At 48.5% G+C, this 25,793-nt stretch overlaps 1 protein-coding gene across 4 annotated transcripts; it reads right to left on the bottom strand.

Annotated features, from left to right (window-relative positions):
* Positions 1-76: 76 nt before the first annotated feature.
* On the bottom strand, positions 77-19,325 carry Npr2 (natriuretic peptide receptor 2). Of its 4 annotated transcripts, none has more exons than XM_031377212.1 (22): positions 18,409-19,325; positions 17,530-17,735; positions 10,914-11,027; positions 10,548-10,683; positions 10,255-10,349; positions 9,948-10,080; positions 9,642-9,726; positions 8,080-8,200; positions 7,841-7,915; positions 7,568-7,645; positions 7,066-7,170; positions 6,870-6,941; positions 4,593-4,752; positions 4,222-4,377; positions 3,974-4,142; positions 3,675-3,821; positions 3,099-3,222; positions 2,885-2,953; positions 1,033-1,207; positions 863-961; positions 513-604; positions 77-400 (listed from the first exon to the last, which is right to left on the bottom strand). In XM_031377212.1, the coding sequence occupies exons 1-22, from the start codon at positions 19,073-19,075 to the stop codon at positions 335-337; spliced, it is 3,144 nt and encodes a 1,047-aa protein (XP_031233072.1). In that variant the 5' UTR covers positions 19,076-19,325; the 3' UTR covers positions 77-334. The 4 variants fall into 4 exon arrangements, with proteins under 4 accessions (XP_031233072.1, XP_031233071.1, XP_031233074.1 ...); XM_031377211.1 differs by having other exon boundaries at positions 4,222-4,395; positions 18,409-19,104; XM_031377214.1 differs by lacking the exon at positions 7,841-7,915.
* Positions 19,326-25,793: the final 6,468 nt, after the last annotated feature.

Here is a 25,793-nt window from a genome sequence, read left to right as displayed (position 1 = left end):
GATTCTGTGAGTAACTGTGTCCACCACCAGTATTCTTCTCTTGGGATGGTCTGGACCCCAGACAATGACACCATGATTTGTTGTTGTTGTTTTATACTTGGACAAAATATTCTGGTCTAGATACAGATATTTACAGAAGGCAGGAAGAGGACAGGGAGGGACAGGTATATATGTACACGGCTGAACTTCAGAGGGCTATGACTTCCATATAAGGCAGGGGGTTGTGTGTATGCATGGTTTCCATCTCAAATGGCGACATCTGTTTTTGTTGTGTGGAGACACGGTGACCATTGCCCATCCAAGTACCAGCAGCAGGAGACTGTCTCCCTGTGGTCTACAGGAGTCCCGGAGGTCCTTTTCGCTCTCCCAAGAGCCAGTAAGTTCGCATTTTTCCTTTTCCCTGGAGGCCGGGGATGAGCATTGTTCAGATTCTTCCGTGTTAGTGCCTTTGTCTCCCTCTCTTCCCCCACCTTCATCCTCCCATGATCCACTCCCCCATGGCCTGCCGTCACCTTCATCTCCACATCCCCACGGAGCTCTAGCTGGAAGCATCCTAGCTCATCCAGGGCATCCTTGGTGGTCGAGGAGACATGAATCTTTAGAGCTAGGGTGATGTAGACCAGGAGCAGAGGGAGAAAGAAGAGTCAAAGAAACACCAAGAGAAGAATTGTCAGTGCTGGAGAGTGCTCTACCCAGTCAGCCTCCCTTCAGAAAGCCCCCAGTCCTCCCAGAGCACATGTAGAAGAATGGCTAAGAATGGGGCACTTCAGAACCACCTAACAGAGAGAGATGGAGGGACTCTGGAAAGAAAAGAACACAACAGATCCAGGTCAAGTTTGGAGTTAAAAGCTGTTGTCCTCACCTTGGCCATTAGACTCCATTCGAGAAGCAGTGTTTACTGTGTCTCCAAAAAGACAGTACCGGGGCATCTTCAGGCCAACCACCCCAGCACAGACTGGCCCTGTAAAGACAAACTGGTTGGGAGAGATTCGGAAAAGTAGACACTAAGGGGCAGGTGAGAATCAGCCTTACCGGTATGGACGCCTATGCGTAACCTCAGCTGGTCATGGGGTCGATGGCGGATGCGGAAGGAAGAAACAGCATCTAGTAATGCTAGGGCCATTCGAGCAATTTCTGGTGCATGGCGCTGACCATTTCGGCCCGGCAAGCCAGATACCACCATGTAGGCATCCCCAATGGTTTCCACCTGATTTATAGGGAAGATTTAAAGGTCACCTGTAGGCGCAGTCTTTAGAACACTGACCGCTCCTCCAGAGGACCTGAGTTCAGTTCCCAGCACCCACATAGCAGCTCAGACTCCCTGGAACTCCAGTTCTAGGGGATAGGACACCCTCTTGTGGCCTCCATAGCAACTGCACACCCGTGGCACATATTCAGATAGGGACACACACACATAAATGAAATAATAAAACTAGTTTTAAGAGGTCATCTCTAGCTGTATCGGTGAGAGTGAGGAAGGAGATCAGCCGGACAGCGGGAGTCATCCTGACAGCCTGGGAGACCATGCCTGACCAGACAGAAGAGGGACTATATGCCATGGCCCCGAGCCTCTGGAGGTAAGAGAAGGCCGAACAGAGGAAGACTTAACTCCTCCTCTCGACCCCAGCACCTGGTGAGTCTTCAGTGTCATTTGCTGAACAAGTGGACAGGAACACCACCCTAGTCCAAAGAACCCAGAGGCACAAAGAAGGTAAAGCATGCTCGGGAGCATGGACCAGACAGCCTGACTGTCAGAGGGAAGAAGTAGCGCTCGAAGCTGGTAACTGTCCCAACCTGTGGTGCACAGTGAAGTCTGTAGGGAGCCCACACTAAGCATTTAGGGACAAAGGGCTACTGTATCAAAAACTTAACTCTCAAATGGTCCAGAATATAATTATATGAATTTTAAAATAATAATAATAATAATAATAATAATAATAATAATAATAATAATAATAATAAGGCCAGGGATGTAGTCAAGCAGTAGAGCAGTTCAGCATGGAAAAAGCTGTAGGTCTGACTCCCAGGCATTCCAGAGAGGGAGGGAGACATATAAAATTTAAGTAGGAGGGAATAAAAATAATTGACACATTTGAATAAAGGGCTTATGGGAATTTTGTTAGAGAAACGTCAGAAAGAGTAGAGTAAGCTTTACTAGAGCCTCATTTATGTTTAGATAGGTCTCACTGGATAGCCAAGGCTGATCTTAAACTCATGATCTGTCTGTCCCAGCCACCTGAATGCTGGATGACAGGCAGGTATCACCATGCCCGGCATTATTATCTGCCATAAACCACACTCACTATTAGGAACTTTAAAAAGAAAAGAATAGTTCTCACATTTATTTGTGCATGCACACGCACATGCACATGAATGTGGAAATCCAAGGACACCCGTGGGCGTCGGTTCTCTCATTCCGGGGATGGAGCCTAAGACAACAGGCTTGGTGCCTTTACCCACCAAGCCATCTCACCAGCCCATCAGTTTGCATACAACTAATCTATTGCTGCAACAAACCAAAGCTCAGAGAAATCCTGGTCCTGCCTTAGGCCACATAATTAGCTATAAAATCCATATTCAAATGCAGCACATTTACTCCCAAGGGCGAGCTTTATAACATGTATTTCCCACCACCCCATAGTCAGTCTTGTCTCTGACTGTTCTGGAAGGAGAGATCAGTTGTCTATATTACTAATACCCGAGGGAGGGGGAACTAAACCATGACTGATCAGGGAAGCCTGGGAACCATGTGTGTTGTAGCAGTGTCCACTAGAGAACACTAGGATGCTGGAGAAACTTGGGGAGTGCTGACTGTGGAGTACTGTGGGGTTTGGGAAACTGGGTTTCAAAGGGATCTTAGAAGGAGGTTGGCTCCAGCTCTCACCTTGTAGACATCAAAGTTGTCGATTATGGCATCAAAGCAGGTATAAAGGTCATTAAGAAGTGTCACCACCTAACAGGATAGGAAAGCAGAGGCTCTGAAATTATGTGCCCAAGTTCCTAAACATTCTCAAGCCGAAAGACAAAAAAGAACTCTGGAGCAAACCAGTCCAGCGCTGCTCCACCCAGCACCACCCATGCTTGCTCATGGCTCTCACCTGCATGGGCGTGCTCTCAGCTGACAGTGCTGTGAAGCCCACGATGTCACTGAAGTAGATGGTGACACTGTCAAAGGCCTCTGCTTGAACCGTCTCTCCCCGTTTTAACTGCTCTGCAACCGAACTAGGAAGCAAGAGGGTACCTTCAAACCCACCTCCAGGAAAGGGAGGGAGGGAGAGGGCGGGGTATGTGGCTATAGCACAGCCAAGCTGAAGAATGAAAGTCGACTTTGGTGGAAGATAAGGAAAGTGGCTGAGATGTTGCCTAGCCTAGTGCATATTTTGGGGTGCACAAGGGGCGGAGCATTGTGGGGGAACCCATGTGGGGCTAAGTGGTTCCAGTTGAAATCGTTCTGCATACACTTGCTAAGATAAAGGAGGAGGGACTGGAAGCTGAAAGAGGACAGCACAGCCCATTTGGAGACAGAATATACCCTTATCATGTAGCCTGTAGCCAGGAGGGCTACTGTGGTAAGAAGTCACATAGTAGGGCTCCCAGGGTTGTAAACAAATTCTCAGAAGATAGATGAGATAGAACACAAGGAAATTTTTGGAGAAGTGGGACAAAGGTCTTACTGGGGTAGAATTTGGTACAGCAGAGCCTCAGCTTTGCGTTTCTCCTCTAGATAGGCCTGTGTGCGTTCCTCCACCAGCTTTTCCAGGTTATTGGCATACTGTTCCATGCGCAGCAAGAGGTTGTCCAATATGCTGGTACCACCTTCCCTGCAGGGAGACCAGGATATCACACCTGCTCCAAGGTCCTCAAGACCAACAAGGCTTCCTATACAACCCACCCCTGGGGCACACCAGCCTCATCCCCTAAGCATGGGAAGGTTTCTGTCCCTGGGAGCCTCTGAGCTTGGGTGCCCTCTCACTTGTTAAACCGGCGAATGAAGCCTTTGATTTGCCCAAAGTCTGGACGTTCTGTTGGGTCCTGAGCCCAGCATCTCTCCATCAGCAAAACTAACTCTTCATTCAGTTGTGTCCGGTCAATGCTTGGCCGGAAATATGGCCTCTGACCATTTCGTACCTTCTGGACAATCTCTAAGGGTGACAGAAAGTTTGGATGAAGACTCAGGTTCTCGAAGCAGAAGAGACTGTGCATAGCAACAGACTCTCTCACCTTTGGGACTGAGGTCCAGGCCTTCCAAGTAGAAAGGGCCACTGCGAAGTGCTATTTCCTGTAGAATGATGGCAAAGCTGTAGACATCTGCCTTCTGCATGCCCGTGGTTGGCAAGGGGTTCCCACTAAGCAGTTCTGGGGCAGTCCACAGCTTCTCTGCAAAGAGGGAACAGGCTGGCCAGGTTCCCCAGATGGCATCCTGGATGCCACCTGGGCTCATCCCCATGTTACTGCTACTGGTGTACTTCTTACATCCTCCCTGGGAGGAAATGACCAAGGCTTGAAGGGTAACATAAAAGATAGGTGGCAGGGGGAGGAGGTGTAGGGTAGGGGATGACTGTGGGGAGGGGTGGCACAGGAAGCGGTCTCACTGGCATAGAGGGCATGGCTGTCGTCCGGTTCAGCAGTTGATCGGAAGCTAGCCAGACCATAATCTGTTATTTTGAGCACAAATCGACTATCCACCACACAGTTGGAGGACTTGAGGCTTCCATGAGATGAAATAATGCTGTTGTGGAGAAAGGCCATGCCCTGCAGGACACAGAGTAAGTATCTGGGATCACATCAGGCTTAGGCAACCCCAGTCCATGGCACGATCCAGCTAACTGCATACAGATATTCAGACTACCCACCCAAAATCATTAGAAATTAAATGATCTTGAGACGGTAAAAAACAAGCTGAGTTGGAAAGATGTCTCCCACAGAGCCATCCCTTCCAATGTAAACAGCATTGAACTATCAGGCCCAAGGGGTAGGAGGAAATGCTTACGAAGAGGTTTGAGGAGAGCCATCCTGAAAATGGCAGCTTGCTGGGCAGTGAGGGGAGCAGCCAGAACACTCCTAGCTACCATTTAGGAGGACACGACTTAAGATGCAGCTAGTCTCTAGATGCTCCATAGGAAAAAACAGCCACTTGTAACACTCGTGTATAGCTGTGTGTAGGATGCAGGCCATGGTGGGAGCAGAATGGGGTCTATTAGAGGAATACTAGACCACGCAGTAGTGAAGAAGGCAGTAAATCAGCAAAATTTGAAGAAATAGACAGAGGTGGGCAACAACAGCCTGCCAGTGTAGAACCATGGCTTCCTAGAGGTGGAGATGTCAGAACATTGCCCCCAAGCGATGAAAAGGCCGGTCTTGGGAGGACAAGGCAGTGTTTTCCCAAACAGAAACTCTGGAAGTCCTCCCTAGTCGGTACAGATGGTCAGACAGAGGACAGAAGGCTCTGCTGTGGACCAGAATCACAAGGTTGTAAACACTAAGCTCTGGCCTTGCCAAGTCCAAGGTCTCAGATCTCTTCCTCTTTATTTCTTTGAGTAGCTCGAGGCCTTTAGGATGTGAATGCCTAAGCCGGCGAATTTACTGCTGTGGAAAGTGCAAAAGCACCCCTGGGTTTCATGTTTATCCTCACATCTCCTCTCGAAAATTACATTGGCTTTCCCTAATATTTTCCTCTCTCACTTGATGGAAAACTTTCATATGCATAAATCAATTTTTTAAAAAACCTTTCTGAAAATTTAGCAGAAAATCAGAGCCAGTGTCAGTCACAGTCAGGTGATCTCGTTAGTAGGCTCACGAGACCTGCTTCTGAATACTGCAAGATTCACCTGTATGCTACCACCATCCCTGTGCCTCTGAGTCATTTAACAATAGCTGACCATTAGAATGGGAACAAAGATTTAGTGCAGTTTTCCTTCCTTTCTCTTAGTTTAACAAATATATTTTAAACTTCAGTCTCTAACCAGGTGAGGCGGTGCATACCTACAATGTAAGCACTGGGAAGGTAGAGATGGGAGAGTCAGGAATTCAAAGCAATTTCTGGCTATGTAGTAAGTTTGAGGCCAGTCTAGGCAACATTAAACCCTGTCTCTAAAAGAAATCAAAGCTACAAGTGTTGTCGCACACCAGAGGAGCCAGGGGCAGGCAGATCTCTTGAGTTCAAGGTCAGTCCGGTCTACAGAGATAGTTCCAGGTCAGCCAGGACTACACAGAGAAACCCTGTCTTCAGAAACAAGCAGTTAAGTTTAGAAATGTTAAAGACTAGACACCCCATCAGCAGTTAGTTATAGGCATGGTGAATATTGGCTAAAGCATAAAATAAAAGGAGACAAGTGCAGGGAGACCTCATTCAACTTCTTCATTTCTTTGTTTTGAGACAGGTTCTTACTATGATGCTCAAACTGTTCTTGAACACCCAATCCTCCTGTCTCAGCAGGTGCTGGGATTATACATGTGCACTACCCACATCCAACTGTGGGATGCCTTTCACTGTCTGGTTTGGTTTTATTACTTGTCTTCTTTTTCTGGATAGGATCTTGTTATGTAGTCCAAACTAACCTGAAACTCACTATGAAGCCTTGGCGGAGCTCAAAGTCAGAGCAGCCCCCCTGCCTCAACCTTCCATTTGATGGCATGCCCAGCTACAGCTAAGGGATTCTAATATTCCCCCTTTGAGGTAAAGAGACACTAGAGAAACATTTAAGATATCTGGAACAGGAGGACAAGAACCTCTCAGGACACAGGACCGCTGTATCACTCAGCTATGGGAATAGAAGACTTGGAAAGAGCTTGGCCATTAGGTATCCAGGAGAGAAACTACAGCAGAGACCGAACAACTGAGGCATTTTAAATGGGTGGAAAAGACTCACCTTCACAAGGTCATTAATGAGCGAGTAGCGAAACATCCAGTCCAAATTGATGCTGTCATTTTCCAGAATATCCTGATAGTGACACAGAAGAGATCGGTATCTGTCCCCAGTCTCACAGGCTACCCCTTGGCACAGGGTGACTTTGGGACCCCCCCACACACACACCCTACCACAGTCTCCTAGACCTGTCCCTCACTTGTAAGCTCCCACGAGGACAATACTCGGTGACAATGCAGATGTTGGGAGGGTCTATGCAGGCTCCAATGAATCGAGTAAGATGGTTGAACTGAACATCTCTCATCTACAAAAACAAAACACACAAAACAAAACAAAACAAACAAACAAACAAAAAAAAAACAAGAGAATTGACAGCCCTAAAATTTAAATACAGAGGCCAGGCATGGTGGTACATGCCTTTAACCCCAGCACTGGGGAGGCAGAAGCAGTAGGATCTCTGTGAATTCAGGGCCAGCCTGGTCTATATAGTAAGTTCCAGGACAACCAGAGCTGTTACACAGAGAGACTCTGTCTCAGTAAAAATTTAAATACAGAAACACCACTGTGAGGAATGATCTTTCTCTTATACCTGCAACTGGGAACCTGTGAGAAATAAGCCCTGTACCCCGTTAGCCAGGGACCATGGTCCCCTTATTTCTTCCCCATCTACCCTCACCTCCCACTCATACCCAAGTACGTACATGTTTGAGTTCAAACAGAACTTGCCGGGTCAGCTCAATGCGCTTCTTATTCACGTGTTTGATGGCAACAACATTTCCCTAAGGTGGGGTGGGAACAGAAAAAGACACTGAGCCTCGGGATTAGCTGAGGTGCTGGAGACTGGAGAGCTCCCAAGAACTTGGCCGGACAGAGAACAGGGGCTGTGAGGGGCAGAGGTTCAGGGGCAGAGGCTGCAGATGGGGATGAGACACAATGAAATGGTCGGGAACCAGAACAAGCAGATGACTCTTCACCTTGAAGTGACCGGTGTTGGCAAAGATCTGGTATTTCCCATGGGCTGTCATGAGCGAGCCGTAACTGGATCCCCGCTGGGGCCAAGGGCAACATGGAGGCGGAAGGATGAAAGGAGCATTAGATGGTGGTGGTGGTGGTGGTGCAAGGGTCTGTCATTACAGGCCAGTGTGCTGGGAAAGGGCCAGGGTAAGAGAGAGCAGGAGGTCAGAGGGAGGCGGAGGGAGGGCCAAGGGCTCACCAGTGACAGCGTCAGGCGACTGCCTGCACCTTTGTGATAGCGATCCGAGTTGCCAAACTGCAGTTCTTCCCAGCGAATGCGCCACAGCATGCTAGCCAGCTCCTTCTCCAGCATCAGTTTTCTGTAAGGACTGCATATCTCAGTCGACTGACAAGCCCTGCCCTGCCAGCCACTAAGCTTCGAGGAAGCTGCAACTGTTACAGGACTGGGACATGGTCACTCAGTGTCAAAGGCAAAGTCCTTTGGTTTGGTTTGGTTTGGTTTTAAGACAGAGCACAGGTAGGCCTCAAACTAATGATGATCTTCCTGCTCCAGCCTTCCAAATGTTGGGAGTATAGATATATACCACCACACACAGCTCTAGTTCTCTCTCTCTCTCTCTCTCTCTCTCTCTCTCTCTCTTCTTTCTCTCTCTCTCTTGCTCCCTCCTGCCTTCCCTCCCTCCCTCCCTCCCTCTCTCATCTCTCTTCATTCCCCTCTTCCAGGCTAGGGTTAAATCTATGGCCTTGAACATGCTAGGCAAGTACTCTACTGGGGTGCTGCTCCGTCCCCAGCCTATCACTAAGTCAGGGAGTCCAGTCTTCCACGCTGTGAAGACACGGTGAAGCATTACTTTCCACAAATCAGAACGTGCACCCTCACCAGACATAGAATTTGTTGGTGGCTTGATCTCGGATCTCCCAGATATCCATAACTATGAGACTTTATTCGACTTCAGTGGGAGTGAAGTGAGGAAAGAGAATGGGGGGCGACCAGGGCATAGAAATTCACCTTTGACCCTAACTCTACCCAAAATCAGTACAGTAGTCCAGGGCTGGAGATGAGCCTAAGTGGTTAGGAGCACCTGCTGCTCTTCCAGAGGTCCCAAGTTAGTTCCAAGCACCCATCCTGGGCAGCTGACAACCACCTGTAACCCTGCAACTCAGGCTCCAGAGGATCTGATGGCCTCTACTGATCTCTGTAGGCATCTACACATGTGTGTGGTGGCATACATTTACCCCGACATACAGGAGATATATAAATAAACACAATTTTTTAAAAATCCGAATTCAGAGCTAGGCACGGGGGAGGAGGTCTTAAATCCCAGCACTTGAAAGACAGAGGTAGGCAAATCCCTGAGAATTTCAGGGGCAACCTGGTCTACATAGTGGGTTCCAGACAGGCCAGAGCTCTACAGTGAAACCTTATCTCAAACAAACAAATAAACAAAAAAACAGCATTCAAACAAGGCACCATGACACACATCTGTAAACCCAGTACTCAGGAGTGTGAGGGAGGAGAATCTTGATTTCAAGGCCAGTCTGGGCTACTTAGCAAGACTTTGTCGCAAGACAAACAAACACAACAAAAACAAACAACTAGTCTACCCAGGTTACAAACAAAAGCAAACTAAATACCTAAAATGACGGGCAACCAAATTCAAAGGCCACAGAGAAAGCTGCTAGTCCAAAAAACCCACCCACACCATGTTAGGAGACTTGCCAGTCACACAACAGGACCCCTGCCTCAGCCAGAGGCCATGTGGCAAGAGGGACATGAGGAGTAGGAAAACCAGAACTCACCGGAAAATTAGGAAACTGGAAACACCAAACATGATGAAGGTGATTCCCGTGCCCAGGGCCACGATTGCCAGGGTGGAGAGTGGAGCTGAAGGAGAGCAAGAGAGAAGAGAGACCCTGAGAAAGACTGGAGGGGCTGAGGGCAGAGAGACACAGCTGCAGGAGGTGCAGAGCTTTCTTGAGGGAAAGAGAGAGCGCTGCAGACAAAGAGAAGACATAGCCAGGAGTGGGAATGGGTGTCAGTGAGGTAGGGGCAGAGCGCAGGGCGGGGTAAAGGGGGGACTGCTCCCAGTCCCTGCACACACCCACTTTTATCACAGGATGGGTCGTCCAAGTCAAAGGCACAGGGGGGATTGTCCAAAGGTGGGGCCCCCTTCACCCAGGGAATTGGCCGGCCTGTCCACCAAATCTGCTTCTCAGCTCCTGAGTAGTGGGCTGCGGGCTGTGAGGAAGCAGAGCGCTGGGCCCACAGGCCTGCCCCAGCCTTCTCCCTGAGACCCCACCGTGAGGAAGGCCCAGCAGAGGGAGTAAGCTCCTCCCCCAGAGCCAAGGATTCTGTTCCCCACTGGATCTTAGGGCCAATCCCTCCTCCTCCCTGTCCTCTCCTCCCCGTCACCTGGAAGTCCCCAGAATCCAAGTCTCCCATGGCCCACAGGACAAAGTCAGTCTCACGGTCATTGTTCTTGTCCATGACAACCAGTCCAGTTACACCTAAGATAAAAAAAAGTGTCCCTCACTTTTGAGATCTGGCCCTGGCCCACTCTCCTCCTGTCTCAGAGACTCTCCCCACAGTGATGTGTGTCCACTGACTCTCCCTGAGGTGCCTGGAGCATTTCTTCTTCTGCTGCCCACTGCACTCCTGAGCCTGGTGTCAGCCCCCAGGCCTCCACTCCCCCCGCCCTTCATTACCATGGTATCTTCGTCCCTGCATCTTCTCCACAATTCGAAGTCCATCTTCCCTGGTGCCCCCTTCCTGTATTGTCTCATTCAGGACTTGGGCGTAGAGCAGGATCCCATCATAGAAACAGCCAGCTATGAGGTTCATCTGGGGACAGCAAGTTCAGCAGCAATCTCCAAATGTCCCTGTGAGGGTCCCCTTCTGGTTCCTCCCCATTTTCTTGCCTTACTCCCTCCTCCCACCCCTACCCGTTGGTCATAAGGGTAATATCCCGAATAGAGGTACAGCCTGAAATGGGGCTTGCTTGCTCCATGATCAAAGGCTCTGTGAGAAGTCCCTTCCTCATTGACTGTTCTGCCTCTCAGCGATCTCCTCACCAGGGATGGGGCCAGCTCCACGCCAAAGTCTTCCCGGGCTCTGATCAGCAGGCGATTCTGAAACTCCTGATACTCCGGATTTGGGGGTTCTCGGTATGTGATCACCAGTACAGTCTGCACGGTACATGGAGAGAGGAAACAGGACTCAGGTGAGCAGGGGGCGAAGGATCACCACAGGAAAACTGGATCAAAACACTCACGGTATGACACATGCACGGGGGAGGGGTGTCTGAAGGTTGGAGTGTACTAAACTCTGGGGCAAGTATGAAAATTAGGGATGTGGCACCCCTCTATGAAAGACAGATAGGACTGGCTCTGGAAAGGTGTCCATAGGATGAAATCAACTCCATCTACAAACTCAGCCCATTGACTTCCCTGTCTCCCTTCCACCATCAGGCCTCCTGCCAGGCTGTCACTCTCATGGGCACTCCTCTGTCCACACTTTCTGGGTACCTGTCACCATCAAGAACAACCACCATGCTGGGCAGTGGTGGTACATGCCTTTAATCCCAGCACTTGGGAGGTAGAGACAGGTGGATTGCTGAGTTTGAGGCCAGCCTGGTCTACACAGTGAGTTCCAGGACAGCCAGAGCTACACAGAGAAACCCTGTCTCAGGGAAAAAAAAAAAAAAAAAAAAAAACAACCACCACTATTTGACCAGGTGGTGGTGGTGAATGCCTTTGATGCCAGCACTCAGGAGGCAGAGATGGGCAGATCTGTGAATTCCATTCCAACCAGGGCTATAGTTCCTCCCAGCAGCATTAAATGCTGATAGTGTTATCCATAATGGATCACCAGTTCATAGTGACTTCTCTCAGTGCATTAGATTTTAAAGCTTGTGAGAAATACTTTAAGACTGCGATTCCATCTGCGAAAACCATGAATTCAATTTACTGTGCACACAGGAAACATCTACTGTAGACAGCATGCTCACTAAGAGGCAGGTGTGTGTCATGTGAGTCACATGCCCACACACACCGCACAGACAAACAGCCATGCATGCATGCATTTTACTAACATGAATCAACACATCTCTGTCCCTCATTAAACTGCCTGCCTAGGTCCATTGAGTCTCATATACCCACTTCTGTAGCTGTGGGACTGCCCAGCCTTGGACCACACAACTAAATGAGACCGGAAACTGTTCTTACAACCCAGTGTAAGAAGTCAGTTCAATACACTTTGTGAAATATGACTATATGTGAAGTGATAGATTAAAATCTAGCCATTTCAAGCTGGGTATGGTGACTCACATCTGTAATCCAAGCACTCAGAAGGCTGAGACAGAAGGAATGCTATAAGATCAAGGCCAGCCTTGTCTACATAGTGAGTTCCAAACCAATCACTGCTACCATAGCGACACACCATCCCATAAAACAACAACAAAATTCGAACAAATATCTGGCCATTTCTGCCAGTTTTGTTTATTCTCATCACAGAAAGAACATGTGGACCACATAGACATACTCAATATATCACACGTGGACCACACAAACATCCTCAATATATCACACGTGGACCGCACAGACATACTCAATATATCACACGTGAACCACACAGACATACTCACTATATCTCACATAGACCACACAGACATACTCAATATATCACATGTGATCCACAGGTATCAATTTGTTCCAGGTAAGAAATTAGGTTCTAACATGCAGTCGTTATATTAGACTATAGTTTTCTTACTGGGGGACTTGCATGCTTGATTGTACACTTTTAATATTCACACTCAGTGGTTGCAGAGATGGCTTAGTGGTTAAGAGCACTGACTGCTCTGCCAGAGGTCCTGAGTTCAAATCCCAACAACCACATGGTGGCTCACAACCATCCGTAATGAGATCTGATGCCCTCTTCTGGTGTGTCTTAAGACAGCTACAGTGTACTTACATATAATAAATAAAGAAATCTTTGGGCCAGAGCGAGTGGGGCCAGAGAGAGAAGAAAAAAAAAGAATGTCTGAAAACAGCTACAGTATATTTATTACTATATGTAAAATATATAGTAATAAATAAATAAATCTTAAAAAAATATTCACACTCAGGCAGGTGAAAAAGAAGGAAAGGAACAAGGAGGCTCTGGAGGGAGGGGGACAGGAAGTGCTCCTCAGGGTCAGGCTAAAAGGGTTCATTCACTAACACCTGTTCCAGGAGAGATGTATGGTAATGTTGACGGGTGACATAGTCACGCAAAGAGCTGGAAAACACATTGGAGAGCACAATTTATTCAACAAAGGCTGATGACAGTGTGCTTGAACACTTTCTACACACTGTAACTCTCCAGGTTGACGATGGCCCTATCTTTAAAACAAAAATTGTCATAATCTCTGAGTCCCCCTTCAAGCGTGTGTGTGTGTGTGTGTGTGTGTGTGTGTGTGTGTGTGTGTGTACATGCCCTCAGACACTGGATGCCCCTGGAGCTGGAATGACAGGAAGTTGTGAGCCACCTGATGTGGGTGCTGGGAATTGAACTTGTGTCCTCAGCAAGAGCAGTGATGCCCTTAACTGCTGAGCCATCTCTCTAGCCCTTGTTTTGTTCTCTCTTTTCTTCTTGTTCTGTTGTTGGCCTCAAACTCCCAATCTTCCTACTTCAGACCCTAAGTGCTGGGATTACAAGCTTGTCCTACATGTCTCTTCTGCTCTTAAAACTTATTGAGAACCCCAAAGAAATTTTATATCTACCAATAGTTACCAAATTAGAAGTTAAAATTAAAACTGAGCCTGATAAATTATGAAAACGCAAGAATGCACAAGTGTGTTTTCCATGGCTGTCAGAGAGGTGACATCACCCTGCATTGTGAAGCCTCTAGAAAATCCAACTGTGCAATCATAGGAGAGCATCAACAAAGGCAAGTAACACCCGGACATTATTTTTAAATAGTTTTCATTTCACAGTCCCCTAAAAGAATTTCCGGGGCCCCCAGGATCCCAAGGCTATGCTTTAAAAATTGCTATTCCAGAATGTTTTGCTGTGGTTACTAACTAGCTACTAAAAAAAAAAAAAGAAAAAAGAAAAAAAGCCAAACCCAAAACAAAAACAACTCAGAACAACTTCTGTACTTATTCAGGAACCAAAAAGAAGGCAAAGGTAGCTAATGAGTACCAGTTCATAGTGGCCCCAAGTGGAAAACCAAACAAGCAATGCTGCCAAAACTAAGGGGTTCAATGAGGGGCAGGCCATGAGTGTGCCGCGCCACCCACCTTGAGACCTGCTCTGAGCACAGCAGAAGGTGACGCCAGCCATGGTCCCAGAAACCATGACTAGTCTCCAGAAACGGAGCCTGCCTTCCAGGGCCCTCAACTTAGTGCTTTCTTCCATTCTATTTGCTGGCTTGTTCCTGTTTCTTTGGAGACAGGACCTCACCAGGTAGCCCAGGCTGGCCTCAAATTCTCATCAACCTTCCTACCTTAGTCTCTCAAATGCTGAGATTACAGATAAGTGCCCCAAACACACACACACACACACACACACACACACACACACACACACACACACACACACACACACACACACACACACACACACACACACACACAGCTCCTTTTCTCCATTCCTGTGGCGAGTGTTTCCCACTATGAGTACGCATGGCTCCGGACTTCTAACCTGAATTCTCAGTTGCTCACTGCAAACGGGAAACCTCCTAGCCTGGCTGCTTGCTTGAGGATGAAGATCCACTTTATTGACTTTTCTTACCTGTCCTAGCTGATTACCTTGGTTTATGGTGCCTGGAAGGTCTGCTCTCTAAAACCATTCCTAGGTCTATCCCCCTCCCCCACAGGCCCATTTTAATTTGACTCAATACATATGCGTTAAACATCTACCACATGCTAGATTCAAGGAATGCAAAGGTGAACACTATCCGTGCCCTGCAGCGACAAGGGAACAAGAAAGAAGAATCCTGTCAATACCCTTACAATTGCAACTCAGTCGCTGGCACCCAGAACTGGCCCGCACCCTTAAGTTGATGTTACAGCCTCCTTTTACAAAGGTTCTGGGCATCTGTGGTCTCCTTGCCTTGGGTTGGCCTGGTCTGAGACCTAAGGGGACCAGCATCTCTCTGCAGCAAGGGCTTCTGCTCTTTTGTTCTTGGCTAGCGCTGGCTATGGGCCTCCATGCTGCCCTGGCAATGGAGGAGAGAAGCTTTTCCTGGGGATGCTTCACTCACACCCACCGCAAGCCTCAGCTCCCTCCAGCTTATCCATCACTGCCTACTTCTTGTAATTTGTAATAACAACATCTTCTTTTTTCTTGTCTGAATGAGGTCTACAGTGAGGGGAGGGACCGAGGACTAACTGATTGATATAGCTGTTAGCCGACTAGATCATTCTCCCCCTATTCTAAGTGCTGGGGTCTCTTGCCTGCTGGTGATTCTCATACAAGGAAGAGATTTTTTTCTTCTGCATAAAGATGGGAATCCCCAGGGATGGGGATGTAGCAGAGTGGTGGGGTACCTGTCTGGCATGCACGGGGTCCTAGGTTGAATTCCAGAATAAAGAGAAAAAGCAAAACAAAAATTTCTACCCAGAGGGCTATGGAGCCCTGTGACCCTGGAAAGGTGCAGACATTCCTTGCCTGAACCAGCCAAGGCTCAGCCCCCTCTTCTTCCCATGCCACTCAGCTGTTTTTCTTCTTCTGGAAACCCTTATCACTAATGAGTAAGCCTGTTTCTTGTCTGTCCCGCCTATGGACTGTAAACTCCAAAAGGACGGAGGCCATTTCTAGTGTGCTCTGTCTATATATATATATATATATATATATATATATATATATATATATGCTTGGTATATAGATACCAAGTAAGGTGATGAGGCCACAGAGGTATTCAGTAAATACTAACAATTAGTTGGCCTCTGAGCAACTCAAATATGAACTGAATAATGTGCTCTCTAGTAAGCAGAGTTAAGCACCAGAGTAAGAGACTCAGCTCAGCCTGGGATTTGGGAATCTTACAGAACGTGGAATCATTATATAGATACAGGTGAGCTGGTTGTTTCAGGAAAAGGTTACAACATAAACAAAACCTGTCCCGTCACTGCCCCATGTTCAAGAATGACAGTCACAGACTAATAGGCAGGCATGCAAACAAATACGTCATTCACAGTCAGAACCACTCACCATTCACAACCTAATATATAATCTCAGCCACATAAAACCTTACTCACTGGAGAAGAATGGCCACCCAGGTCCAGGCCATGTATACTCTCCTTAGAACCAGAGAATCTCGGAGTGGGAAGGATCTTACCTCATTCCAAAAGCCACCTCAAATACTTTTTGAGGGCCATGGATAAATAAATAGGAAACACTTACATACACAGGTCAGTGAAGACTGGTGTGGAAACCAGACGGAGAGTCGAAGGTCTGATCTCAAGAGGGAGCTTTAAAGTGAGGGAAGAAGAGAAAAGAAAACACACACAAAAGGACCAAAAAGTGCACACTAAAGGACCAAAAAGTGCACACTGAAGGATCAAAAAGTGCACACAGGCAGGAGGGTAGAAGGCCTGGGCTGCAAGAGGTGAGTGAGCTGGACCTCTCACCTTGAGGGCATCAGGAAGCGCTGCTAAAGCTGTGGGCAGAGAGCTAACTACCAAGTCTTAAATGTCTTGATAAAGAGTTGGGATTTTTTGCTTCAGGGAGCAGGTCACTGAAAGCTTGGGCCACAGGCGGGAAGTGCATAGTAAAACTGACTTTCTTCTCCGAGTTCTTTCGTAAATTAATTTCCTTCCATTTTTCCTAATAGCACCTTAGTTCAAGCCATATCACCTCCCCCTTTGCTGAACTACGAGTTGGTCACCTCTTCTAACACAGCCTGAGTTACACTATACATGTATTATCATACAAAAAAAAAAAGTCAAGGACACTAATCTCTAAACTCAACTCCCAGTCCTAAACACTTAAAGTCCTCTTAATCTGACTGTGTCTTTGTTTCTTTGTCTCCCAGATGTGCTTTAAGTGAGCCCTTTTAAAGCCCATGTCTATAATGCCAGAACTTGGTCAAAACCAGTCTGAGACCCTGTCACAAAAAAAAAAAAAAAAAAAGTTTTTTCAAAAAAAATGGACCAAGCTTTCTTACCAGGCCAACCAGGTAAACCATCTGTCCCCTGCACAGGCGCCTGGGTCCCTGACCCACCACTCTGTGGGTATGCCATGTGCCATGAAAATTCCAAGAGACTCACTTCCTTTACAAAAGCCTATATCCACCATTCCTCCCCAGAACCACTGTCTCTTGGGACTGGCTTCATGCACAAAACTGTCTCCTTTCCTCACGTACTGTATTATAATTTCACCTTGCCTCTCCAATAAGGATGGCAGCCCTTCCCAGGACCAGGCTCAGGCCTTTCCCTTCCTGCCTTCTAGCTCACTGCTGGTACTTAGGAAGACATCCTAACATCTCTGGTGGTGGCCAAAGTCAGGCTCGGCAAGCACACTAAGTAACCGTCACAAATCTCGGGAAGGAAGAGTGAGACCAGACACAGGACATTTCTGACCATTTCACTTCCATAACGCACCACACCTGCCCTATTGGGGGGGGGGGGCTTCAGGAGGGTCTTGGGAGAAACAGACCCTCTAACCAGTGAGTCTTCCCACCTCTAGTTTGGGTTCCAAAGATACCTGAAAGGCCTCTCTGAGGGCCTGGGCCTGTTCCTGGGTTCGATTGTCCTGCCACGGCCGGCCTGTTGCGCGTGTGGGACCTGCTCGGAGACTCTCCCCAAAGACATCAAGGTAAAAGAAGACGTAGTCCCCATTGGTCAGGTTCTCCCTCTGGGCCTGAAGCAGGATCTCATGCAGCATCTCCAGGGGGCCACAGATATATACAACTGGGAGTGCACAGGACAGAAGGACACCCTGAGACAGCATCCAGACCCCCCCTACCAGTCATCCCATTACATGAGAGTGCCCTACCTATCGACCACCCAACAGATGTTCCCATCCCCCGCCCCCTTAGAGCTCATGTCGTAAGTGCCCTTAGGCCACATGGACCATCTGGTCCAAATCAGAGCCTGACTCCAGACCCCAGAGACAGGAGTGATGACTCAAGCCCCTCCTTCCCCCAGGGCTGTGTTTGCTATACTTCACAACCCCTACGTCCCCCTCCTGCCTGCCTCTCCCCAGGCTCACAAGCACTTGTGCTTACAATTTTTGTGTGAGTTTTACCTGCTTTCCCAACCAAACCTGAACCCATTGGATCATCTCTATGCTACCAAGAGACCTTGTGTTCCAATCTAAGGGGCCTCTGCTCACAGGCAGGTGCACATTTCAGAACAGACATCACCCACACCCACTGCTCAGACCCAGTCTCAGCCTTGCCAACTTCTGACTTTGATGCTAAGGTTCTCTCCTAACCCAGGAGCTCCGTCCTCTTAAGTTCTTCCATCCCAACCATTACATAGAGCTTTCCCCTTTCTATCTCCATCTAGTTCTCTGTGTTGTGCTCCAGGAACATAGTGGCCCACCTCCCCTGTTCCTAAAACAGCCCGGGGCCACACTTACTGCGCCCGTTGGCTCGGATGAAGTGGGTGGCTTGCTCAGGGCCACCTGGCTCTCGGGCATACACCTGGTGCTGCACACTGAGGTTGCTGCCCTGCAGGGCCTCAAAGACGCCCTCGATGGTGAAGTAGTGGGGCCGGTCATCTGTGCGAGCATCCAAATACAGCAAAGCAGCCCGAGCTGTCCAATTGAAATGCCCGTGCAATGTCACTACAAACTCACCCAGCTTGGGCGCAGAGGGGCCAGTGCGAACCAGGGTACGATAATGCTCATTCTTAGCTGCAAAACCAGAGGCCACTGCACCCGCAGTCAGGAGGGGAAGGTGCCAGTGTGAGGCAAAGCGAGCCACAGAGGCAGCGGGGTACACACAACCGGGGCCCAACAGAAGGTCGGGGTCATGGTACAGCTTGAGGTCCACAGCGCGCAGTGGTGCCAGGTACTCAGAGCAGGCGCCGTCTAGTTCGGAGCTGACAAACCGCAGGTCCACGGGCAGTGCCCGGCCCAGTGCCTCCACAGCCAGTGCCACAGCAGGACCCACCCGTGGCCAGGCCCAGGCATAGCTCAGGTTGTGTTCTGGCAGCACCACCGCCAGCGTCAGGTTCCGTGCCCCCGGAGGACGCACCCCACCTGCCAGGGCTGCCACCACCAGCAGCAGGGATGGCAGTGCCATGGGGATAGAGCAGCTGACCCACGGTCCCCCGAACCAGGGGCCGCTCTGGCCTACTGGGCAGGCACAAGCGCCACCCAGCCTGGAGCCTGGGGAAGAGGGCCAGGAGGAGAAGAGGGGACAAGCTTAGTCGGCCCGGATACAGAAAGTGCTAGGGACCACGCAAGAAGAGGATGGGGGGAAGCCTGGGTCGGGAAGGAATGGGCTACCAGCCCACAGCAAGGTCCAGGGACTAAGGATAGGGTGGCAGAAGGAGGAAGGGACCAAGGGGGCCTGCGACCGGGATGAGGACAGTGAGAGGTGAAGTAGCCTGACAATCCCAAGCCGAGAAGGGGGGGATCTGAGCCTGGAATAGGGTAGGGACTTGGGGGAGGCTGGTACAAAGAAACGGCCTGGGGGCACCTCACAGCTGACCGGGCCGGGAGGGCAAAGAGCTGCGAGAAGCCAGAGCCCCGGGCTGAGGTGGGAGGGCGCCCGCCGCGGAAGGACTGGGACATGGGCAGGCAGGGAGCGAAGCGAGGCCTGGGCCAGAGGGGAGGGAAAGGCAGGGGTGACTCTCCCAGGGACGGCTTCTCCCGAAGCTCCTGCCTGGACTAACGGGCCCGGGCGCTGGTCCCATCCGGAGCTGCGGCGGCCCCGCCCGTGTCCCCCGCTCCTTTCGGCTCCGCTTCTCCCCGGGCCCGGCGGCCCGCGCTGCCCGGCGCTGCCTCCCGCCCCCCGCCTGGGCCCCCGCGCGCGCCGCTCGTCCAGGTCAGGTCGCCTCGGCCCGGCGCGTCTCCGCTCGCTGCGCCCGCAGCGGCGGCCGAGTGTGACTTCCCCGGCAGGCCGCCCGACCCCGCCCCTCCCCCTCCTCTCCCTCCCCTCCCCTCCCGGCCCCACCCTCCGGCTGCTGCTGCCTCCCCCCACCCCTGTCCGGCGCCCAGGGATCTCCCAGTCCCCAAACCACCCGGTGAGCGCCTCAGGGGCTCAGCACCCGGGGCCTCTAGGCCAGCGAGGTTCCTGGGCGTCCCCACACTGTACGGGCCTGCCTCTGCTTCCCCCAAGCCCCTTGTCCACAGGACTGCTCCCATCTCACTCATACCTGCCTTCTCCCTGGACACCCCACTTTTCTTAGGGTCCGTTCACTCAATCAGATTTCTGCAGATGCTCCAGTCTCCAGGAAACTGTCAGAAGTGCCCAAACACTGGCTATCCATTTATCTATCCCTGGGTAGGGAAAACTCTACCCATCTTCTCCTCAACGCCAGGGACCTTTTTCTCAGACAGGAGGAAGCCAGACCCTCGTGGCACCAAAGGACTCCATTTTTCTCGGGTCCAAGTCCACGGGTCCACCTCTTCCTGGGGACTCAACTCTTCACTCTGTTTCTGTCTCCATGGTCGTTCTGCTCTTATGCCTATGGGGTCCACCAGCCATCTGTTCCAAGGCCTTGTCCTTTTGTCTTTCTGAGCCACACTTGGTGGGAGCTTATGGACTGTTAGACTTGACAGGCTTCAGCAATCAAAGTCCATTGTACCCCACCTAGGGTTCCACCTCATTCCTAAGATTCCAGGCTAGAAAGTTCACCCAGGTACCCCACATCTGGAGGGCTGACCCGACCCCATCTGGCTGAACAGCTTGTGAGAGATGACATCACTGCAAAGGGGACAGCTATGGCACCTTGGGGAGTTCTCAGATTGTCATAAAGGACATTCACATAAACACATTCTCCTCCCTGCCGACAGCCAGTTTCTCTCCCCCTTGAAAGCCACTTCTCCAGAAATCACAGTGCCAAGAAGCTAAAAGCTCCCCAGCAGAGAGGGAGTGCTTGCAGGCTGAGGACAGACAATCTTTCTCTGAGATGAAGGCGACACCTAGTGGCTTGAGGAGAAACTAAAGAGTGAGGGTTTTTTTTTTTATTCAAAGCCATGAGCTCTGGCTGCCTTAGGCTGAAACACGAAGGAAGCTAATTGTTTCAGCCCTTACCTTAGAGGGGCATACAGCTGAAAACCCTGGTCCACGGAGTGAACACAGAGACCCTAAAAAAGCCCCATTGACAAATGGCCCTGCTGGATGTTCAATACGAATAGAAGCTTATGGGCACCTTACCCCGCCCCTCTTTTAATACCAAGGAAGTGAATTCTTGCTCCAGGCTGCCAATCCTGTTGGTGAAAAGGAATTATGCTCTGTCTGGGCAAGAAAAGAAATAGCAGTCACAAGGGAAAATGGACAATATGAAAAAGACCCGACTCTCAGGCCTGTCATCTTGGGACTGGGAGACTGAGCCAGAATGACCGTGAATTTGAGTAGCCTGGGCTACATAGTGAGTTCAGAGACAGCCTGAGCTAAATAGCAAACGTCTCAAAGAAAATGGTTCCTAACTCTCTTATTTATATATATTTACTTATTTATGTATATTATTATTATTATTTTATTATTTATATAATTTATATATTTACTTATTTGTTAGAACAGGGTCTCCATGCATAGCTCAAGCTGCTCTCCAGCTCCCGATGCTCCTTGCCTGTCTCCTGAATGGAGGGGCAGGCAGGCACCACATGCTATTCTCTAGCTCCAGACCAACCAGTCAACCGAATCACTGTTCTCATGAGAAAAGCAGGTCAAAAATGACATGACGTTAGCAACTCACCAAATGTCAGAGGTGGAATGAATGGTTCCAGTCCTCCTGTTCAGAAATAATCAAAAGCAGTCGCCAAGAGGCAGGTCACACAGCCGCCGTCCCAACCCTCTAATCCCAAATGGCTTTTCAGTGGTGGAACAGAAAGAAACTGGGACCTGGCTTCCCTGATTCCTAAGGTGGGGCTCTTTTTAGAAATTCTGCTGATTCATGGACTCACGGTGTCTTAGCCACCAAGTCCAAGACAAGTCTTTCAGGGATGCCTGGGAATCCTAGTGAGAAATCGGCACCACAGTTACCCGGAAGTCATCAGTATTTAGGACTAGACATTATGTTAAGGATTAAATATTCAAGCATTATCCAGTGTTCTTCCTTCCATCCAATTAGCTGTGTGTCTAGACAGACAGAAAAGTTAAATGATTTAACTTTATTTAATTGTTGTGTACCCATGTGGTATGATTTCACAGGTATGTGCATGCATGTGGGCATCAAAAAACAAAAGCAAAAGAAAAAAAACCACAGTCCATACCAGTCTATCATTCTTCACCTCACTTTTCAAGACTGAGTCTCTGACTGAATATGATGCTCATAAATTTGGACTAGCTGACAAGCAATCCAAAGCAATCCTGCTTCCACCTCCTCAGAGCTAGGATTAGAAGCACGCACTGCTTACTGCACCCAGCTTCTGCCTGGGTTCTAGAATCCAAACTCGGGTCCTTGGTTTGTACATCAAGTTCTTATCAACTGAGCCTTCTCGCAGCCCAGCTTAACAAGGCTTCTAATATCCAGGGAAAGGTTTTGTTTTTCTGTAATTTTGAACCTAAATGGGCCATCTTTTGTAACCAGGCAAGACTTCTGGTGAAAGGACTGGGATACCAACCCAGCCACAAAACCTTCTGCCTTCAATTTGTCCTGCCTGCAAGATGTGCTAAGGGTAAAGATGGCACAGAACTTGTGGGAGTGGCCAACCAATGACTGGTCCAACTTGAGACCCATAACATGAGAGGGGTTCACCCCTGACACTGACACTGCCTGGAGTGACAGGAACCAGAGACTTGCCTGGACAGCCCAGAGACCTAGGATAGAACCAAACAAGACCAACCAGTTAAAAAAAAAAAAGTCAACAATACTCTGCTATACTTGAAGACTTGTGCCTAGCATAATCGTCATCAGAAAGGCTTCATCCAGATTCATCTGGAAGCAGATGCACAGACCCACAGCCAAACAGTAGGCAGAGCTTGAGGTAATCTGTGGAAGAGGGAGGGGGAAGAAGGATTGTAGGAGCCAAGAGGGGTCAAGAACACTGCAAGAAAATCCACAGAATTTGGCTCATAGAGGCTCACAGAGACTGAACCAGCAATGAGGGAGCCTGTGTGGGTCTGACCTAGGTCCTCCATATATGTACGTGTATTGATATATATATATGTATATATATATACACATATATATACATAGATAGATAGATAGATGTATATACATAAATATATATATGTATGTGTGTATATACATATACACACACAAACATTATATATATATATATATGTATATATATAATGTTTGTAGAGCTGTCTCTGACTCTTTTGCCTGCTATTGGGACCCTTTTCCTCCTACTAGATTGCCTTGTCCAGCTGTGATATGAAGATTTGTGCCTACTCTAATTGTAACCTGTTATGCTGGGAATTGAACTCAAAACCTCTGGAAGAGCAGCCAGTGCTCTTAATCGTTGAGTCATCTCTCTGGCCCTGTTTTTGTTTTTTTTGTTTTTGTTTTTGTTTTTGTTTTTGAGACAGGGTTTTTCTGTGTAGCCCTGCCTGTCCCAGAACTCACAGAGATTCCCGCTGCCTCTGCCTCCTGAGTGCCCTGCTACATTTATATTTTTAGTGAGTCAAATTTCACATTTGTCCTGAGGACGACTGTGGGTGTTCAGGAAGGTCCCAGTGATCTCCGTTGCTCCCCCCCCCCCCCGTACTTGACTTACCTTCTCTCAGGTCCACACACTGCTCACTTGTGCTCACCCTTGGAGAGCAGCTGACAGCAGAAAGTCTCACACAAAAATATTCTATTATAGTGTCTACTCTACAGAATTTAAAATTCCACTTTCTTCACAAAAGTCTTTCCCTGAGAAGAAGCAGTAACTGCCAAACAGAGGGAGCTTCCTCTCACTGAACCCTGCTAAGTTGACAAACAGTACATAGAGAAAGAGGCAAGGAAAACAGGAGCTATTTCAACCTTCTGTTCTACTTATGATTTTCTAAAGTCAAAGAAAGACTCGGTCTAGGAAAAAAAGACCTGAAGAAAAATTGGACAAAGTTACTCTCTAGCTTGTGCTGCAATATTCCATGAAAAACAAAGTGGTCAGGGGTGACAATGGGCAATTGGCTGGGACAGATCGAAGTCAGAAGGCAAGTTAAGAGACGCCAAGAAGGAAATCCTAAGTGCTTGATGCAGGACAGCGGTGGTGCTTGATACACACAAGCAGGAGGATCATTTCAAGTGTCAGGTTAGCCTGGTCTACTCAGCGAGTTCCAGGGCAGCTAAGGTTACATAGCAAGACCCTGTCGTGAACAAACAAAACCAAAACTAATGTAGATGACAAGATAAAAATAGCCAGAGAAACAAGCTTGAAGAAAGAAATAATGCGTTTGGTAGCAGCTTAGATTTGTAAGATGGAAAGAAAGGAGCTAAAGATGGCTGCAGGCAGGGCTTCCAAAGCAAAAGCCCTCACAGGGCAAGAAGGAAGTGTGGGTAGAAAGACCACAGGGATTGTAACCCAGGAAGCCTGTGTTCTACCTAAGTGCCTGACACCACCATTTCTAACAGGGTCTCCAGTTTTGACTCCCTCCTATATAGCTGCCAAGCAGTCTTTGAAACAAAACCTCATTATGCTATTTCCCTTCTTAAAAGCCTTCCATGACTCCCCAAGGAAGCTGTTTTTCAGACTATTGTTTTTAGCAGCAAAACTCTGCCTTTAAATGAATCAAGAAAACAAAACAAACTAACAAAAAAAAAACCACACAAAACAGAAGCCCAAGAGCTCCAGATGGACATCAATGGCCCCAGAACCCTTTGCCCTTACAGCCTTCTCAGACAATGACTTTCAAGCCCCTCCAGTAACTTTGTGTAAAAGAAGATGGCACAGAAATCTTTGCCAAAGAGTGTGTAAAGATGGTCTTAAAGAACACGTTTCCAGAGCTTCTGAATATTTCCCAAAATGATCTGCCTGAGAATGAACCGCATTCACACAGTCCTTAGCCTTCCTTAAAAAAAAAAAAAAAAAAACCCTGATCTGGGCAAGGATGGCACATCCCCATAGTCCCAGCACTGAGGAAGCTAAGGAAGGAGGATCCCAGCAAGTTCTAAGACAACCAGTACAACATCCCACCCCGCCCCTGCACCCTGCTCTATCCCCACCCCACCCCACCCAACAGTTGGAAGGCTGAAACAGGACCATCATCTTTAGTTTGAGAATAAACTACAACAGGAGGAAATAGAAAATTCACACACAAAAAAATATCGCTGTAAATCACAGTGTTGACTAAAAAGAATCATGTGATCAGAACAAAGCCAGAGACGTGTATTAACGAAGGGACAAAGTTCATACATGAGAAAATTTGATTTTGTAAAGATATCAAGTCCTACCCCAAACCAGCCGATCAGTCACCGGCAAGGTCCCAGAAGACTTTTCATGAAACATGACAAGCTTATTGCAAAATCTGTGTGGGAAAGAAATGCAAGAATAGCCAAAGAATTGTTGAAAGGGGCTGCCAGGGCTGAGGGCTGGTTATTGGAGCTTAAAGCTGTTCGTTTACTGTAAGGTGACCACAGCAGTTAAAACAGTGCAGTGTGAGGACAGGAAGAGGCATGTCTTTAGAACGGACCAGTGTGTCCAAAAACAAACAAGAAGATAACTTTAAAGAAAAAAATAGTTTTGCCATTTAGCCCAAACTTTCCCAACGTGGCCTTTTAAGGTCTGTAATAAAACAGTCTTTATAATAAATTCTGTTATGGAAGTAAATAAGTGTGCCAACTTTACTCAGTGCAGAGAAGATACTGTCTAAAAAAGAGTCAAAGCAGAAAAACAAGTTGAAAAGGCTGATCACCCCACCC

The sequence above is a fragment of the Mastomys coucha genome, unplaced genomic scaffold, assembly GCF_008632895.1.
Source record: "Mastomys coucha isolate ucsf_1 unplaced genomic scaffold, UCSF_Mcou_1 pScaffold18, whole genome shotgun sequence".
NCBI lineage: Eukaryota > Metazoa > Chordata > Mammalia > Rodentia > Muridae > Mastomys > Mastomys coucha.
Note: the sequence above shows the minus strand (reverse complement) of the source record. Positions and strands in the feature narration are given on the sequence as shown.